The sequence below is a fragment of the Aphanomyces astaci genome (genome assembly GCF_000520075.1).
Source record: "Aphanomyces astaci strain APO3 unplaced genomic scaffold supercont1.25, whole genome shotgun sequence".
NCBI lineage: Eukaryota > Oomycota > Saprolegniomycetes > Saprolegniales > Verrucalvaceae > Aphanomyces > Aphanomyces astaci.
Window position 1 is genome coordinate 566,672 of NW_009798288.1, and position 14,961 is coordinate 581,632.

At 47.6% G+C, this 14,961-nt stretch overlaps 6 protein-coding genes across 9 annotated transcripts; 3 read left to right on the plus strand and 3 right to left on the minus strand.

Annotated features, from left to right (window-relative positions):
• Window positions 1-1,228: 1,228 nt before the first annotated feature.
• On the plus strand, window positions 1,229-3,570 carry H257_09927 (CAMK/CAMK1 protein kinase). 4 transcript variants are annotated; one of them, XM_009836313.1, is made up of 10 exons: window positions 1,229-1,588; window positions 1,636-1,699; window positions 1,753-1,855; window positions 1,916-2,025; window positions 2,210-2,463; window positions 2,592-2,679; window positions 2,766-2,862; window positions 2,931-3,041; window positions 3,124-3,213; window positions 3,328-3,570. In XM_009836313.1, the coding sequence occupies exons 1-10, from the start codon at window positions 1,312-1,314 to the stop codon at window positions 3,349-3,351; spliced, it is 1,218 nt and encodes a 405-aa protein (XP_009834615.1). In that variant the 5' UTR covers window positions 1,229-1,311; the 3' UTR covers window positions 3,352-3,570. The 4 variants fall into 4 exon arrangements, with proteins under 4 accessions (XP_009834615.1, XP_009834612.1, XP_009834614.1 ...); XM_009836310.1 differs by having other exon boundaries at window positions 2,766-3,041; XM_009836312.1 differs by having other exon boundaries at window positions 2,931-3,213.
• A 99-nt stretch (window positions 3,571-3,669) lies between these two features.
• H257_09928 (hypothetical protein) lies at window positions 3,670-5,676 on the minus strand. Its single transcript, XM_009836314.1, has 6 exons — window positions 5,221-5,676; window positions 4,573-4,751; window positions 4,319-4,459; window positions 4,198-4,262; window positions 3,977-4,083; window positions 3,670-3,888 (listed from the first exon to the last, which is right to left on the minus strand). The coding sequence occupies exons 1-6, from the start codon at window positions 5,639-5,641 to the stop codon at window positions 3,791-3,793; spliced, it is 1,011 nt and encodes a 336-aa protein (XP_009834616.1). The 5' UTR covers window positions 5,642-5,676; the 3' UTR covers window positions 3,670-3,790.
• Window positions 5,677-6,245: 569 nt separating this feature from the next.
• On the minus strand, window positions 6,246-7,066 carry H257_09929 (hypothetical protein). Its single transcript, XM_009836315.1, has one exon. The coding sequence runs from the start codon at window positions 6,550-6,552 to the stop codon at window positions 6,250-6,252; it is 303 nt and encodes a 100-aa protein (XP_009834617.1). The 5' UTR covers window positions 6,553-7,066; the 3' UTR covers window positions 6,246-6,249.
• H257_09930 (hypothetical protein) lies at window positions 7,047-8,587 on the minus strand. Its single transcript, XM_009836316.1, has 5 exons — window positions 8,221-8,587; window positions 8,096-8,159; window positions 7,991-8,050; window positions 7,686-7,928; window positions 7,047-7,591 (listed from the first exon to the last, which is right to left on the minus strand). The coding sequence occupies exons 1-5, from the start codon at window positions 8,571-8,573 to the stop codon at window positions 7,076-7,078; spliced, it is 1,236 nt and encodes a 411-aa protein (XP_009834618.1). The 5' UTR covers window positions 8,574-8,587; the 3' UTR covers window positions 7,047-7,075.
• A 953-nt stretch (window positions 8,588-9,540) lies between these two features.
• Window positions 9,541-13,075, plus strand: H257_09931 (glutamine-tRNA ligase). The gene is made up of 4 exons (XM_009836317.1): window positions 9,541-10,745; window positions 11,427-11,551; window positions 11,725-11,839; window positions 12,373-13,075. The coding sequence occupies exons 1-4, from the start codon at window positions 9,576-9,578 to the stop codon at window positions 12,952-12,954; spliced, it is 1,992 nt and encodes a 663-aa protein (XP_009834619.1). The 5' UTR covers window positions 9,541-9,575; the 3' UTR covers window positions 12,955-13,075.
• A 1,032-nt stretch (window positions 13,076-14,107) lies between these two features.
• On the plus strand, window positions 14,108-14,777 carry H257_09932 (hypothetical protein; the record flags this gene model as incomplete). The annotated part of the gene is made up of 3 exons (XM_009836318.1): window positions 14,108-14,508; window positions 14,562-14,656; window positions 14,734-14,777. 3 exons carry the CDS (start codon window positions 14,108-14,110, stop codon window positions 14,775-14,777), a joined length of 540 nt encoding a protein of 179 aa, XP_009834620.1.
• Between the last annotated feature and the right edge of the window lie 184 nt (window positions 14,778-14,961).

Here is a 14,961-nt window from a genome sequence, read left to right on the forward strand (position 1 = left end):
TATTTCTGGACCAATTCATCACAAAATTTGAATCTGAGACGTAGAATTTCTTCACCACATTGAGATCTGTCGATTATACGTCTCAATTTGCTGCAATTTTGAGTAATGAATATGAAATAGAAGTCAGAAAATTTTGTGAAAAGTTGGTAGTTTATAGATGACGTGCACCATATACGCATCGTAGTGTACAATATACTCACAGTCAGAGTACTAACGTTAAGGTTAAGCTTAGTATAGTAACGTTAACTACACCTTTTTGCAGTTATTTTGGAACGAATGCCCGATATATTTGGCCGTGCGCCAATCGTTATATTTGGCAGTGTGTCCGATATAATTGGCCTTGTGCCCGTTTAATTTCGCACACAGATGTCGTGTCCCCGATATATTTGGTCGTGTGCCCGATATAATTGGCTGTGTGCCCAAGCAATTGCCCGTCTGCCCGAAGAATTGTGTCGTATGCCCGATGAAAATGTAAATCACGCAATAAATTAAAAGTCAATTCAATACAGAAATGGTCATAAAACGACACATGTAGCATCGTTGCTGTGACGTGACACCCCAACACCCATGTTGCCCATGGCCCCCGCGCGTCCTTCGAGGGTGCGTGCCTTGAGGAAAATTGAAAAATGAGCTCTGCACGCGACAGATTCAAGTTTTGGACGGAGTTGAAGTACAATATATAGGGGCAATACTTCAATTGACATCATTACCTACACTGTATTAGAGTTCGTGGGGGTGCAGCGACGTTCATGCTGTGCGTTCCTTGGCGATTTGAATAATGAGCATTCAATATGTAGGAGGAAATTAAGCGCACGCATGAGGAACTTCAACTATACTTTATTCAAGTATAAATTTCGAAATGTTGCCTTCGCGCATTTTCCTCCCAACTTCAACCACATGATATTTCCACCAAAACTGATATGCACTCCTTGGAATATAATTCTTTGAGTTATTCTATTTTCATCAGGCACTCGACACAATTCATCGGGCAGATGGCCAATTGCTTGGGCACACGGCCAATTATATCGGGCATTCGTCCAACTTACATTTACTGCAAAATGGTGCAGTATCCTCTACCACCAATTAGTAATTGTAGTAATACCGTAATCTACTACGTAGTATACTATAAAAATGAATATATCAGTCATATAAATATTAATAGTATTGTCGTGTTTACTACGACGTAATACTGTAAAGTAACACTAACGTTATTTCCAGTAAGTGTGAACTTTGCCAATGATCTAAGGAAGCGGACCAATCAGAGGTGCGTATACAACAAGCAGCATCTAAAAAACGGTCGCAGAGAACTCCATGGGCAACAAGGCATCGGCCCCGCAGGCGCAATGTGTGGACCTGCGCGAAGCGAAACCCACGACCTCCATCACTCATGACACACAGCCATCTACCTCTCCATCCTCCTGCGACAGCAGCAGCAGGCAGAAGACGCCGACAAGTCTCCCGGATCTTCTATCCGACGACTCGTTCGACGTGGAATTCACACAAGCAGCCAACGCCGCTTTATTTGCAGACGACAAAGAACCCCCCGCAGCACAACCTTCTCTTATGATCAATGACAACTACACGAACGGTATGCTTCCGCATGTATACATGCTCATTGAACCTGCGCGTAAATAGACGTTTCTGGGCGACGACGACGAATCGACGAGACGTACGAGTTGGAGCCAACACCGTTAGGAAGGCACGCAAGACCACTCCGCTCAACTCTTCTTTCACTGACTTGCGACACCGTAGAGGCCATTACGCGACCGTGTGGCGAGGCCGATGCCGCGCCACCGACATGGCCGTCGCGGTAAAGAAGATCAAACGGGTGCTCACCGACGATTCCCGACTCAAGGCATGTGTCCATCTCTCATCATTCTCACAATATGCTAAACATCATCTGTCCATTTACTAGTCGGAAGTCGCGGCACTGCGGCGCATCCGTACCCATCCCAACATTGTGACACTATTGGACGTATATGAAACCCCCAGCGAAGTGCTGTTGGTCATGGAGCTATGCACAGGGTACGAATATGGACCTAAAAAATGAGCCAATCCGATTGCATCTCGGAAACACATTTCAGCCAATCATCATTCAGCATCCATGGTTGAACCTTCGAAACCTGGATTTTCATGATGTCGCCGATACATTTTGCAAGGGACATATATATAATATATATATTTGATATATATACTTTAAATTACGTAGAGGCGAACTGTTTGAACGGCTGGCGGCGAGAGGCCCGTACTCCGAGATGGACTGCGTGCGCCATGTCAAGAGTTTAGCAGAAGCCGTCGCGTATTTGCATGCAAATGGCATCGTACACCGAGATCTCAAGCCTGAAAACATCCTCCTGAGCACTCCGCATGATGCCGATGCTGTGGTTAAGATTGCCGATTTTGGGCTCGCCAAGCTCAATACCACGACCATGAAGACCAAGTGTGGCACGTGGGGCTATTCAGGTAACGCATAAAGTATGCGTTGATATATATATAGTATCGACGTATATATATGTGTATTTTCAAAATGACAATCGATTACATCAATCTAGAATATATATATATGTACTAAAACAAGATGGTATGTATAGCCCCGGAAATGATTTCCGGGTCAGGTGTGTCGTTTGGATACGATGCCAAGGTTGATTCGTGGAGCATTGGCACCATCTTGTACATCTTGTACGTATATATATATATATATCATTCTTTTTTCAAAACTCAAAAGTGATGGAATATATACATATGAGGACGCTATGATACTGTAGACTCTGTGGATTTCACCCGTTTGACCCGCTGGGCAATCGATCCGACAACGACATGATTGCGCACATTAAAACCAGTACCTTTGACTTTGACGATCCGGTATACAAATACACTGTATATGACGTGGCATTCCCCCAACCAAGAGAATCTCGTACTGCTTTTTGTAGGCGTGGGTGGGGTTGTCTGCCAAGGCGAAAGACCTGATTCGGCACTTGCTCGTGCTGGACCCTGCCGCGAGGTATTCCATGGCAGACCTATTGGCCCATCCTTGGATCACGGTACGTTTAACAGGCCTGGAAAGATATATATATATATATATATATATATAGGCAAAACTGAGAAATTGGGTATTTATTGCAGGGCCGCGAGGGTGTGGATATCCCCGTGCAGCCGTTGTCGCCCACAATTCACACCGACCTGGCGCGGTTCCAACAGCAGTCCAAGCATCGGGTAACAATAGATGGACTCATTCTGTAATGTATTGTACTATGTTTTTATCATTTGTCAATCAAAATACCGATTTTATATATATATATATATGTCCTCATCGATACTATACTCTAGATGCTATCCTACGAAGAAGACTAGCTAGAATATAATATATCCGCCCACGGTGCCCACCAAGCTAAGGATATGAATGACAAGCCGGCTCTTTCGAGTTGTTGTTTGTGCTTTTGAACGTTATATTACGTAAATAAAGGGTCGAAAGAATCATTTTAAGTGTAAAATATAATATACTTCAAAGTACTAGAATAATACACTGGTATTGTGGATTCGGTACAGATTTCCAGACCCCATCAAATCGAATAATCTCGCCGCCGAATCGAATGTCGAATCGACGCTATTGGCTAATCCAATATTGAGTGGATTTGATTGGCTCTTACAGAAAGGACAAGTATATATTCAACCAATCAGAACTCCAGCGTGATTTAATATTGATAATCGCGCGAATTTAGAAATTTGGACGTATATAGCGAATATTCACAATCGTATACGCTTCAATATGGGGCCGTTGAGTATTGCAATGTTAAGTCGACGCCCGGGCGTGGGGGGTGCTAGCAGTGGCGTTGTTTTTTCGGATGGTGGTGGCAACATTGGACACCATTTTCAGTTTGGCCACGGTCGCTACATTGAAATGATCCAGAGGGGAATAAAGAAATATATAATATATATATATATATATATATATATATCAACGACAATAACAACATACCAGCATAAGCGGTTTGCATTTGGTCCAAGTCGTCCTTGGCTTCAATTTGAGTCGCTAGGAATGCTTTGCGGCTTTCTTGGAGCTTGGCGCATTTCTTTGCAAGCAACCTGGTGTATATGATTAAGACTTTTTGTGAGATTCGAAAAAAATATATATATATATTCCAGTCCCCGTTGTACCAGCTTTCAACACCAGACGTCCTTTAGAACGATTGTTTTTACCTGTTGCTAAATATTTGGGTATCCAAGTCCGACTTGGCTTCTGCGAGCGATAGCTTTTCATGCGCCTACATATCATTTATGAATACATTTTCATAATAACCAATCGTTTTTCGATACGTACCAGTCTTTTTTCGTATAATTCAATATCTTTGTGAACTTGGGTCGTATCGTGGTAGAGATCAATGTCCAATTCCAACGACGCCGACGGGTTTGATTGGTTCTTGGACGACCATCCAAAGGGTAAGTTTAACCTCGTCATGCCCTACGCAGTAGAATGTACAATAATACTATATTTCACCCACCACCAAGAACCACTCTTGAGAGGTCAGAATAGGGAAATATATATATATAAAAATAGATGGCTTGATAACTTACCCGCCGCAACAACTTGGACGACGACGGAGTCGTGGTGATTATTGACGATACAATGTCTTGTGGGGAGCCCAATTGTTGGACTTGTGCGATTTGATGCTCCAATGCATATTGGTCGGCTACCGTCTCATCTCGATCTTTCAAACGTTGGAGGAGATGTCGCTCACATTGCGCTAGTTCCACTGCAGACAGCACAACAGCCGCGTTAATACCAAAGTGAGGCAGTTATTTCCTTCGCATTATTGCATATTGTAGTGTTTATATTCTAAACTGGAGAAGTGACATGGAGAAGAATGAATCGACGTAACCAAGAATCGGCAGAAGTAGCATTGGGAGCCAATCAGGTTGCAGGAAACCAATATCAACAACATCTAATTAGTGTGTAACTCCAATTAGTGTGATACCAATCACCAAACCGGACACGTTTTTACGTGCAAAAATCAAGTACAAAAAATATTTGGCGATTCACAGCCCAAAAGGCCAAATTTGGGGTCAAATTACATGCAGTCGTCCCCCCGCACCCATAATCTCTCTCGCCAACAAGACTAACAATATTCACACGAGAGTGCAGAGTGGACCATCGCTTGCTTTCCATTGAATATTCACCATACAAAAATAACAAGATGCACCCTCCATATGAAGAATTCGTACGTTCGTCGGTGGTCTTGTCGTGCTCGAGCGATACCAACGCCTCATCCAATGCGTCGATTTCACGCTCGATGGCAAACAGAGTATCGGCTAGGTCTTCGTGGTCAGCTTCGACGGACGCTTGCGCCAGCTTGGCGTCGGTAGTAGTGGCAAATTCCGCCCCATCCGTAGCTTCACGAGAAGTAACCTCGTCGTCATCCAACGCGTCTAGATCTGCGGGCCACATGGAAGCGCAGTGGGCGTCCACGGTGGATGTAGGCGAGAGAAGCACCCACTGGACGAACAAGTCGAACGAGGCCAGTCCGTCCGACGGCGGGGCAGAAGAAGAGGAAGGAGGAGATGGTTCGATGGCGTCATCACTAGTTGCTTTGGATGTCCACCGCGTCATCGTGTTGTCGTGGGGGTCGGCGTTACCTGTCGGCATGATCGATCAAGCAGTTAATTGCAGTTACAAAATCGTTTCAACCCTCAAAGGGGGGGGGTAGAAAGGCAGCACGATGGTGGAGGGGGTGCGAGGGGCTTTAGGGTATGGAGGGGGGCCGCAGGAGACTGCGTGGAGAGTCAAGTGCGGAAGCTGTTTCTTCAAACTCAAGCAGCGTACGATTCGGAGTGGCACACGTCGTTCGTACCCCACAAAGTCCACTTAAATCCGATTCAACAACCAAACAATGTACGGCCCCATACTACGGGTCAAGGCACGCCATCAACTGCGTTGCTGCTGCAAGAGCAACAGGTACCATACCATACCTACAACATGAGCATCCCATTTGACGTCGATGAAGCGGAAAGTTTAACCATCCCATCTTCGTCACACACACACTGGGCATGCCAGAAGCATGCTTGTTTGGCACACCAATGATATCTCTTGTACGTGGGCAGCAATGACGGCATCTCTTCTGCATCAAATCCAAGTGTCTTTAGGATGATCGTCGCCAATTCGTGACCTACGTAACGCTCAGTTCAACATGCGCTTCTTCGTACGGATAACGAGAGTTTGGTTATCCGGGAATACGCGTTTCGTCACATTGCAACTCACGTGAAACTTGCTGATTGCGACGCGATGCCGACTTGTTCGCGGTGCGACGGCAACATTGGCATCTTTTCCAAGCGGCGAAAATGTCCCCAGTGCATGCGCCGGGTCTGCAAGGAATGTGTGGGCACAAAGGATGACAAGGTGGTGGCTTCATTGAACCACCATCCTGGACAATACATTGCAAAGAACAACCCCCTCATGCCGATTCCGTCATCGTCATTCTCGTCGTCGTCGTCCTCCCATGTACTGCTTAGTCGTCCATCCTCGATGCCACACCTTTGTCCGTACGGTTGCCGCGACATTAAAGGTGGAGCGAGCGACGACGGGCAACGCTTCTCCAATGCAAGCGATCTCGCAGACTTTCCACCACGAAGCCCTGCAGACAAGTCACCGGAGGCGTCTTTCTGCGGCGACGTTGGCGACCTTCAGGGGGACACGGATCCAACTCCACCGTCGGTTAAGGCAGAGGTTTTCCCTGTCACCAGTACTGTCGAAGATCGGACCGTGCGCTTCGAGCAACGGGAGGTGCAAACGCATCGCATGGTGGACGCGGCGAATGGTTTCCTCGTGTCGTTCTGGCTGTGCGTGTTGTGGTCCATCGTGACGTCGGCATTAACGAATCGGACGTTGCTCACGTCACCGACAGGGCTTGGTGCCGGGGCATTGCTCGTCGGCACGTTGCTCTCGGCGCGGTATCCTCGATCTACGTCATCTCATGCCGAAGTGCCAGAATGATCCTGCCGCCACCGCCCTTTCTTTGTCAGTGGTTTCGAATCTTCGCGCGCAAATTTGAAAATGAAACAAAAAAATTGTTCTCTTTTTTTTTCATCGTGATTTTTTTCGCGCGCTGCTGCTGCTACTACTCCGGTTGTCGTGGGACCGGCTTCTTTTTTTGTGTTTCTTTTTTTCTTTTTTCTTGTGCTCTTTTTTGTCTTTCTTTTTTTCCTTGGCGTGGGACTGGATATCCATTTCCAAAAGCGCGCGCAATCGATCCGGGTGTTTGGACGACGCGACGCCGCCGCTTCCTCCTTCATCGCCCTTCATCCTCGCCAACATCGCATCCTCCATCGACGATGACGACGATGCATGATGGAGCAACTTGTGCTGCAACTCGACGGCCGCTTCATGCAACGGGTGCAACTTCAACGCCGCCTCCACGTCCTGCCGCGCTTCGTCCATGCGCTGCATCTCGACGAAGAGCCTCCCACGCCCCACGTAAGCCTCGACGTCGTCCTTGTCCATGTCGATTGCGGTCGTATAAGCCGCGACGGCGTCACTTTGTTTACCTTGGCGATGCAAGGCCGCCGCTTGGGTTCGCTTGTCGGCGGCCCACTGCTGCATCTACGCTCAAGGATAATGTCGAGAGAGAGAGTAGTTGTTGTTGTTGACGACATGATATGCATTAAGGAGGAGACAACGTGGAGTATTGGTGGACCTGCTGCTTGCTCAATGCACGGTACGACAGCGACTCGTCTTGGTGCAATTTCGGCCGCACGATGTATGACGTCACGGATGGCGCGCTGTACGTGAAGAGCATGCCGTCCACAGCGTATATGTTGGTGGCGGACCGATCTTGCTTTAAGAGGTGGTTGATGGACGGAGATGGGGCGGGGGAGAATCGCGACGGCGGAGTCGGTGAGAACGTGAACCCTCCGAACGCGCACCCCGGCGTCCAAGGCTGTGTGTGGAAAGGGAAGATGAAAGGATAGCCCATGAGGAGGATATAAGGGGCTTTGATACCTGTAATGAATCCCAAAATGTGAAAGGAAGCAGCATGTCCGTCGGTACAAGCTCAACGTCCTAAGCCATCGAGCATGAATATGATCAGCATGTACATATATATACCTGTGTGGGTGTGTCGATTTGAACCGTCAAGTTCAAAACTGAATGCGGGGAAACGTTCTCGAGACTACGGCATGTATATGTAGGCATCAATCATCCATGATGCATGATGCCCGAAATGCTCGTACGATGCGATGGGGAGGGGGTAGAACGGAACCGCGGCGACATTCAGCGTCGAGCCGTGGTACTTTCCTCGGTGGAAGCCAATGCTACGGATCTGGACCTGACGACTAGATGCAAGAACACAGCCACGGACGACAACGTCATCTGCATGGCGTCGGAGGATTGCGCGGAGTGTCGTTGCGCAAGAGTCTTCAAGCGGTGGACGTCTCTGTTCCAAGGCGACGGTGGCGAATGATGCGAGATATGGTTGTGGCATCGATGCAGGTGGAGGAGGCTGCGCTGCCTTCACAAGGGTGTCCACATATTGCCGCAGGAGGTGCCGCAAGTCGGCGCCATCAGTGATGCCGTCGTCCATCATGAGTTATGGTTGGCTGATTTACGGATAATAACCGGATACTACGTAGTACGGAGTAAACGTTACCACTGTCCTGCAGCTAGCTATTCACAGTCAGCTACTATTAATATTAATAGTATTACTCTATACTATTAATAGTAGTACAGTAGTAGTACTAACAGTAAGTTACCGGTAACGTTAGTACTACTTTGAAGGAGTATGTAGAGCAACTAAATGACGTGGCACGTTGCACGGCTTACAACCAGATCCGTTGAACATACCGATAGTTTGTACCGAGTAGTCGCCACGTCAATGTGTGGATAGCAGCAATGCAACGATCGCATCACAATGCTCTCCCTTCGACGACGAAAATATAACAGGTACTAGGACCTATTTAATTAAGCACGATGATTGTAACAAGGCATATTGTACGGCACTTGAGCACTCATTTCATATGAACCATTGCGACACAAGCTCCTTCCTTCAGTTGAGACACAGTGCGACCTAGCTTATGTACAGTACCACAACAAAAGGGGATTCAAATGTATTGAATACCGCCAATCTTATGAACCGTGAAACTACTACCGTTTACTAGTATTGTCGATTTGATACAAATTTGGGGAGGTTGCAATCGAATTGCGCAGACCAAACCGATCCAGAATCGATCTGATTGGTTGAATTTCATAGAGAGGGTTTTGATTGGCTAATAATTTTGAGCTCATCTGAAGTAGCCAATCAAATCGATTTAACGAGAAACCACGCCACAACACGAAATTTCACTCGAAAGTACAATACTTCGTATAATACTTCTACTATGTAGTGCTACGTAAAATAACGTTGATTCACAGTTACAATAGTAAAACGTCGTGCAAGTGTAACTGCTCTACGGCCCAATGAAATGGTCCGTTACATTTGGCACTTGGACACTGGTATCCGGAATTATCCGAAAGAGATTATCCGGATACTTATTCTCGCCAGCCAACAGCAGAAAGTTTTTGTGGAAGTGCACCAACAACAACCGTCATCATGGGTGGACCGACAAGTACGACTGCTGCTGCTGCACCGGAAGGAACGACTACTACGCTCCAGGCGCGCGTGCTGGATGTGATGAAGAACTCGGCAGCATGGGAGGCCAAGCACAAGGAAGTGAACGAGGGGTTCGTCGTGACGCGCTTCCCGCCCGAGCCCAACGGGTACTTGCACGTGGGGCATGCCAAGTCGATGTCGATGAACTTCAGCCAAGCGTTCGACAAGTTGGGCGTTGCTGAGGACAAGCGCCGCACGATCTTCCGGTATGACGACACGAACCCGGAAGCGGAGAGCCAAGAGTACATCGAGGCGATCCGTGCGAACGTGGACTGGTTGGGGTGGAAGCCTTGGAAGACCACGTACAGTTCCGAGTATTTCGATCAGTTGTACGCGTTTGCGTTGGAGTTGATCCACAAGGGTCGGGCGTACGTGTGTCATCAGTCCAAGGCCGAGATCGAGGCGAGTCGGTCCATCCTCCGCGACCTGCACGGCCGCGCGTCCGCGGAAGGGCTGGTCTTGACCGAGTCCGTATTGGCGGCGGCAGCGTCTCCATTCCGCAACCGATCTGTCGCGGACAACCTGCGGCACTTTGAGCGCATGCGGCGCGGCGAGTACGCGGAAGGCGCAGCGTCGCTTCGCTTGAAGATGCAGCTCGACTCGCCCAACCCCAACATGTGGGACTTTGTCGCATATCGCATCAAGTTTGTGCCCCATCCACACATTGGCTCGAAATGGTGCATCTACCCCACGTACGACTACACGCACTGCATCGTGGACGCGCTCGAGCACATCGACTACTCGATCTGTACACTCGAATTCGAGACTCGCCGCGAGTCGTACTACTGGCTTCTGGACGTACTGGACCTGTACAAGCCCACCGTGTACGAGTTTGCGCGCCTGAACATCACGTTCACGGTACTATCCAAGCGAAAGCTGCTCAAGTTGGTCACCCATGGCCTCGTCCGCGGCTGGGATGACCCGCGCCTCGCGACACTCAACGGCCTTCGCCGCCGCGGCTTTTCCGCGCCCATTCTGAACGCATTTTGCAAAGACATTGGCGTCACCCGTGTCCAATCTACGATTCAGATCCAACGACTGTATGCCGTCGCCCGCGCGCACTTGGGCGATGCATCCAAGCGGGCCATGGCCGTACTCGACCCCGTGCCCGTACGTTTACAAGAGATATGGGGGATGGAGATTATTGGAGTATATTGTGTGTTGCCTATATACTATTGTGCTTTCAGTCAAATGTGCCTATTATTTGGGGGATTGAGGAAATCGCCAACAAACGAGTATGATTGGCTAGAAAGAATCAAGGTTGCATATGATTGGCTAAAAAGATTGATTGTTGAAGTATTGCAGATACCTCTTCCACTTTGTTTTGTATGAAATTTCAAAGGTCCGGCGAAATTTTGAGTAGAACACTCAATACATTGATTGGGGAATTTGCCATTATATTGTGTATGAGAATACTCTTGGACAATATGTATTGCAGGCGGGGTTGCCCATATCTATATATAATGTGGGGGGGTGTTTGTTGTGTATATATATATGGATTGTTTGTGGGAATATGTTGTGTGGGGATGGTTGCCTATATACATTGTGTATGGGAATTCTCTTGGACGATGTATTACAGGGGGAGGGGTTGTCCATATATTGTGGGGATGTTTGTTGCCTATGTGGGGAATTGCCAATATATTGTGTGTGGCTATATATATAGGGTGTTGACTATATAGCGAATTGAGAATTCATTGTATATGGAGAAATTGCCTAATATAGTGTGAATGCGGGATTGAGTTTTGTGGGAGGGGGGGTGGTTAATCTTGTGTTTTGGGTGGGGGGGGGTAGGTGGTGGTGGACAACTACGAGCCGTACACGTGCGAAGTGCTAGACTACCCCCAAGACAAGGATGTGGAGCATGGACGCCATAGCAGCCATCCCGTGGAGCTCACGCGCACGTTCTATTTGGATCGGTACGACAGGGTTTCATATCTCAATCACATGCTTGGTTTCGTGATATGAAGGCTATCAGACGAGACAGAGTTTTGATTGGCCACTTGATTCGTGTTGTGGGTTTTGATTGGCCAATACTGATGTGGATGGCCAAATGTATGCAAGCCGGTGTTAATCCATGTTTTTGTCGTAGATCGGACGTGCGGTCGGTCGACAGCGCCGGCTTCTTCGGCGTCGCGCCGTCTAAAATTGTGCGGCTCAAGTATGGCCCCGTGTTTACGTGTACCCGCGTGGATGTGGATGCTTCGGTATGTCGTTAATTAGTGTGTGCTTGGCGACGTGTGATTAGTCTTGCATTTTGTATACATTTCACACTACTTGGTGTGTCGCCCCCGACGTTTGTTTAGTCTTGCGTTTTGTATGCCTCTCACACTAATGTCGCCCCCCTCTTGCACGTTGATTGGTGGATACGACCATCTGCGGCAACGTTTGATTGGCTACAGACATGAGATGGTTCTATTTTTCAACATACACTCACTGGTTCAACATACATTATTTATTATCCTTTGCCCCAAAATTTCGACTTTTGTGCTGAATCGCTGAATAATATCGCGAAATCTGTCGATCGATTCATTGTACTGAGTTTTGTATGCGTGGTATCACACTAATTGAATTCACACACGAATTTCACTTTCATGTTGGTTATCTGCAATCTGATTGGCTCAATTCTTCTGCCGATGATTCTTCTGTACAGTATATTTGGTTGAAGTACATGCCATTCCAGTTTAGAATAAACACAATATATAGTATATGGAGGATATATGATGATGTTGCATATTAGGGCAACGTGACGCAAGTGGCGGGTACATGCAGCTACGTGGAGGACGAGTCTGTGAAACCCAAGGGCGTGCTGACGTGGGTATCGGCGGCGGCGGCGCCAGTCGAAGTCCGCGTGTACTCGCACCTGTTTACGGTACCGGAGCTCGGTGCCGTCGACGACTGGGAGGCGCTGGTGGACTCGTCGGGCAGCGAGAAAGTGTACGGTAAAGCGTTGGTGGACGGTGCAGCTATTGGTGGCAGTGACGTGCTGACGTCGTTTCAGTTTGAGCGGCTGGGGTACTTTGTGGTAGACCAGGACTCGACGGCGGAGCGGGTCGTGTTCAACCAGATTGTGGCGCTGCGGGACAACGACAAGGCGGACGACGCGCGCAAGGAGGAGCAGCTGCGTCAGCTGGCGGACAAGAAGGCCAAGATGCACATCGACCCCCTCGATATGTTTAAAGCAGACGCAGCGTACTCGCAATGGGATGACATGGGCATGCCCACGCACGACGCGGAAGGTCGTCCGCTGAGCAAAAGCCTCTTGAAGAAGCTCCTGAAGGACCGTCTCAAGCAAAAGAAGCTGTTTGACGCCAACAAGTAGTAGGTGAAGGTGGGAACAAACCACACGATCACACACGGCTAAGATATGCAAAAATGCCAGTCTACTAGTTCTACTACTACTGGATTCATAGTAGTACTATTAATAGTACCTTGGACCCACAGTGGTGTTGGATACTAACTATTAATAGGGTAGTATACAACAAAAGTGATAACGTTACTATTAATAGTATACGCTTGGAATTCAAAGGGATAACGTTAACCGATCGAGTCTTTGTACATACTAATGATGTGTATAACGTTAAAAAACGTTGTTTAAGACCACACGATGTTGATGTGATGATGGTTTCCTGCAACCTGATTGGCTCACTGCTAATTGTGCCGATTCTCGTGTACATTTATTTTTGGTTGTTTTTTTTGCAATACAAAATGTAGTACCTAAAATAGTTTATACTACGTAGTATAGGTTTAATAATTAGATTTATGTTTGATGTTTTTATTGACATTTCTTCTTTTTTTGTTAAATAATTTTTTATATTTGTGCTGCGGTTCATTCTCCATGCCGCTCCAGTTTACAGTTAGAAGAAACACACAATACGACGACATACTTATTGTCCATTCGCTGAAATTTGGACTTGTCAAAGGCCTTAAATTCAACTCGGAAGTCCAAATACTGCTTTGACAATCCATATTTTGTACACGGCGAAGGGTTTGGCGAGTCGAATTCGATGGCGACACTCCGAGGTCGGCTGCTATTTCAGCTGAGCCATATTGTCCTTGCAGACAAAATTTGGTCGTTTATGCTGATTCGCCAAATCCATCGATCGATTTTTGAATTTAACATGTAAAAACGTTGTCCAGCGGTGATACCCATCACACAAATATCCGTTACATACTCCAGTACTAATTATTAATACTTCAAGTATTAATAATTCAAGTATTAATACTCCGGAGTAGTTTGTTTTCGTTGATCGGATGATTTCCTGCAATCTGATTGGCTAAATTCTTCTGCATACCTACCGAATTTACCGCACATCTGTAACCCCCAAAATGTTTCCGAAATAGTTACAACTCAATGGTAAAGCTGAAATATATACCACTATTGTTTCCGCGCATTGGAATAACTATGATTGGACAAAATGTTTCGCGCGGTTTCACCATTATTCAAAGTGCACGACATACACGTCACAGGCCAAATGACTGCAGAACCACCACGTAGCCGCTCCAAGACAGGGAAGCGCAAGGTCATATCCTTACGCTTCAAAGTCAAAGTCATTCAAGCTTACGAGGCTGCACTTGGGCCTGCCAAGACATTCTATGCAATAGGCAAGGCCTTCGGCGTGCAGACAGGCCAAGTGTCACGTTGGGTCAAAGACAATACCCTCATTGCCTCGCGGGCAACTGTGAACCCTTCGGCATGCACCGTAAACCCCGGTCGTGCGGTCACAAAACCCGACGTCGAGGCTGCAGTACTCGACTACTTCCAAACCCTTCAAGACGACGACATTGTGATCAGCACCTACATGCTGATCGTTTATGCATTGAGCATTGACCCGTCTTTCCATGGAGGCGAATCTGGGGCATTGACACGATGGGTGTACAATTTCATGCAACGGAACAATCTTGCCATTCGGCGGCCGACTCGTCAAGCACAAAATCGTTCCGGCCACCTCGTCGACATCATGCACGACTTCGCCGCTGCAACGGCAAAGTCGTGGCCCTGCGAGAGAGGTTTGAACCGTTTGGTACATTGGGGAATGTTACCAAACGGTTCTTTGTAAATATGGATGAAACCCCTGTGCCCTTTCAACCCGAAATCAAGACCACCATCGCCAAAAAGGGTGCCCGTACTGTGTCGGCGCGTAAGTGTACGTCCACAAACGCGCGTGTAACTGTTTGTCTTGCGATTGCGGCAGACGGTACGAAGTTGCCGCCTTTTGTTGTATTTAAAGGTGTCCCCGGGGCTCGCATTGAGTCGAGCTTGGATTGTGTTGTGCCAGAAGGTATGTTTGCAGCGTGCCAACACAAGGCCTGGATGGATGAAGCGCTT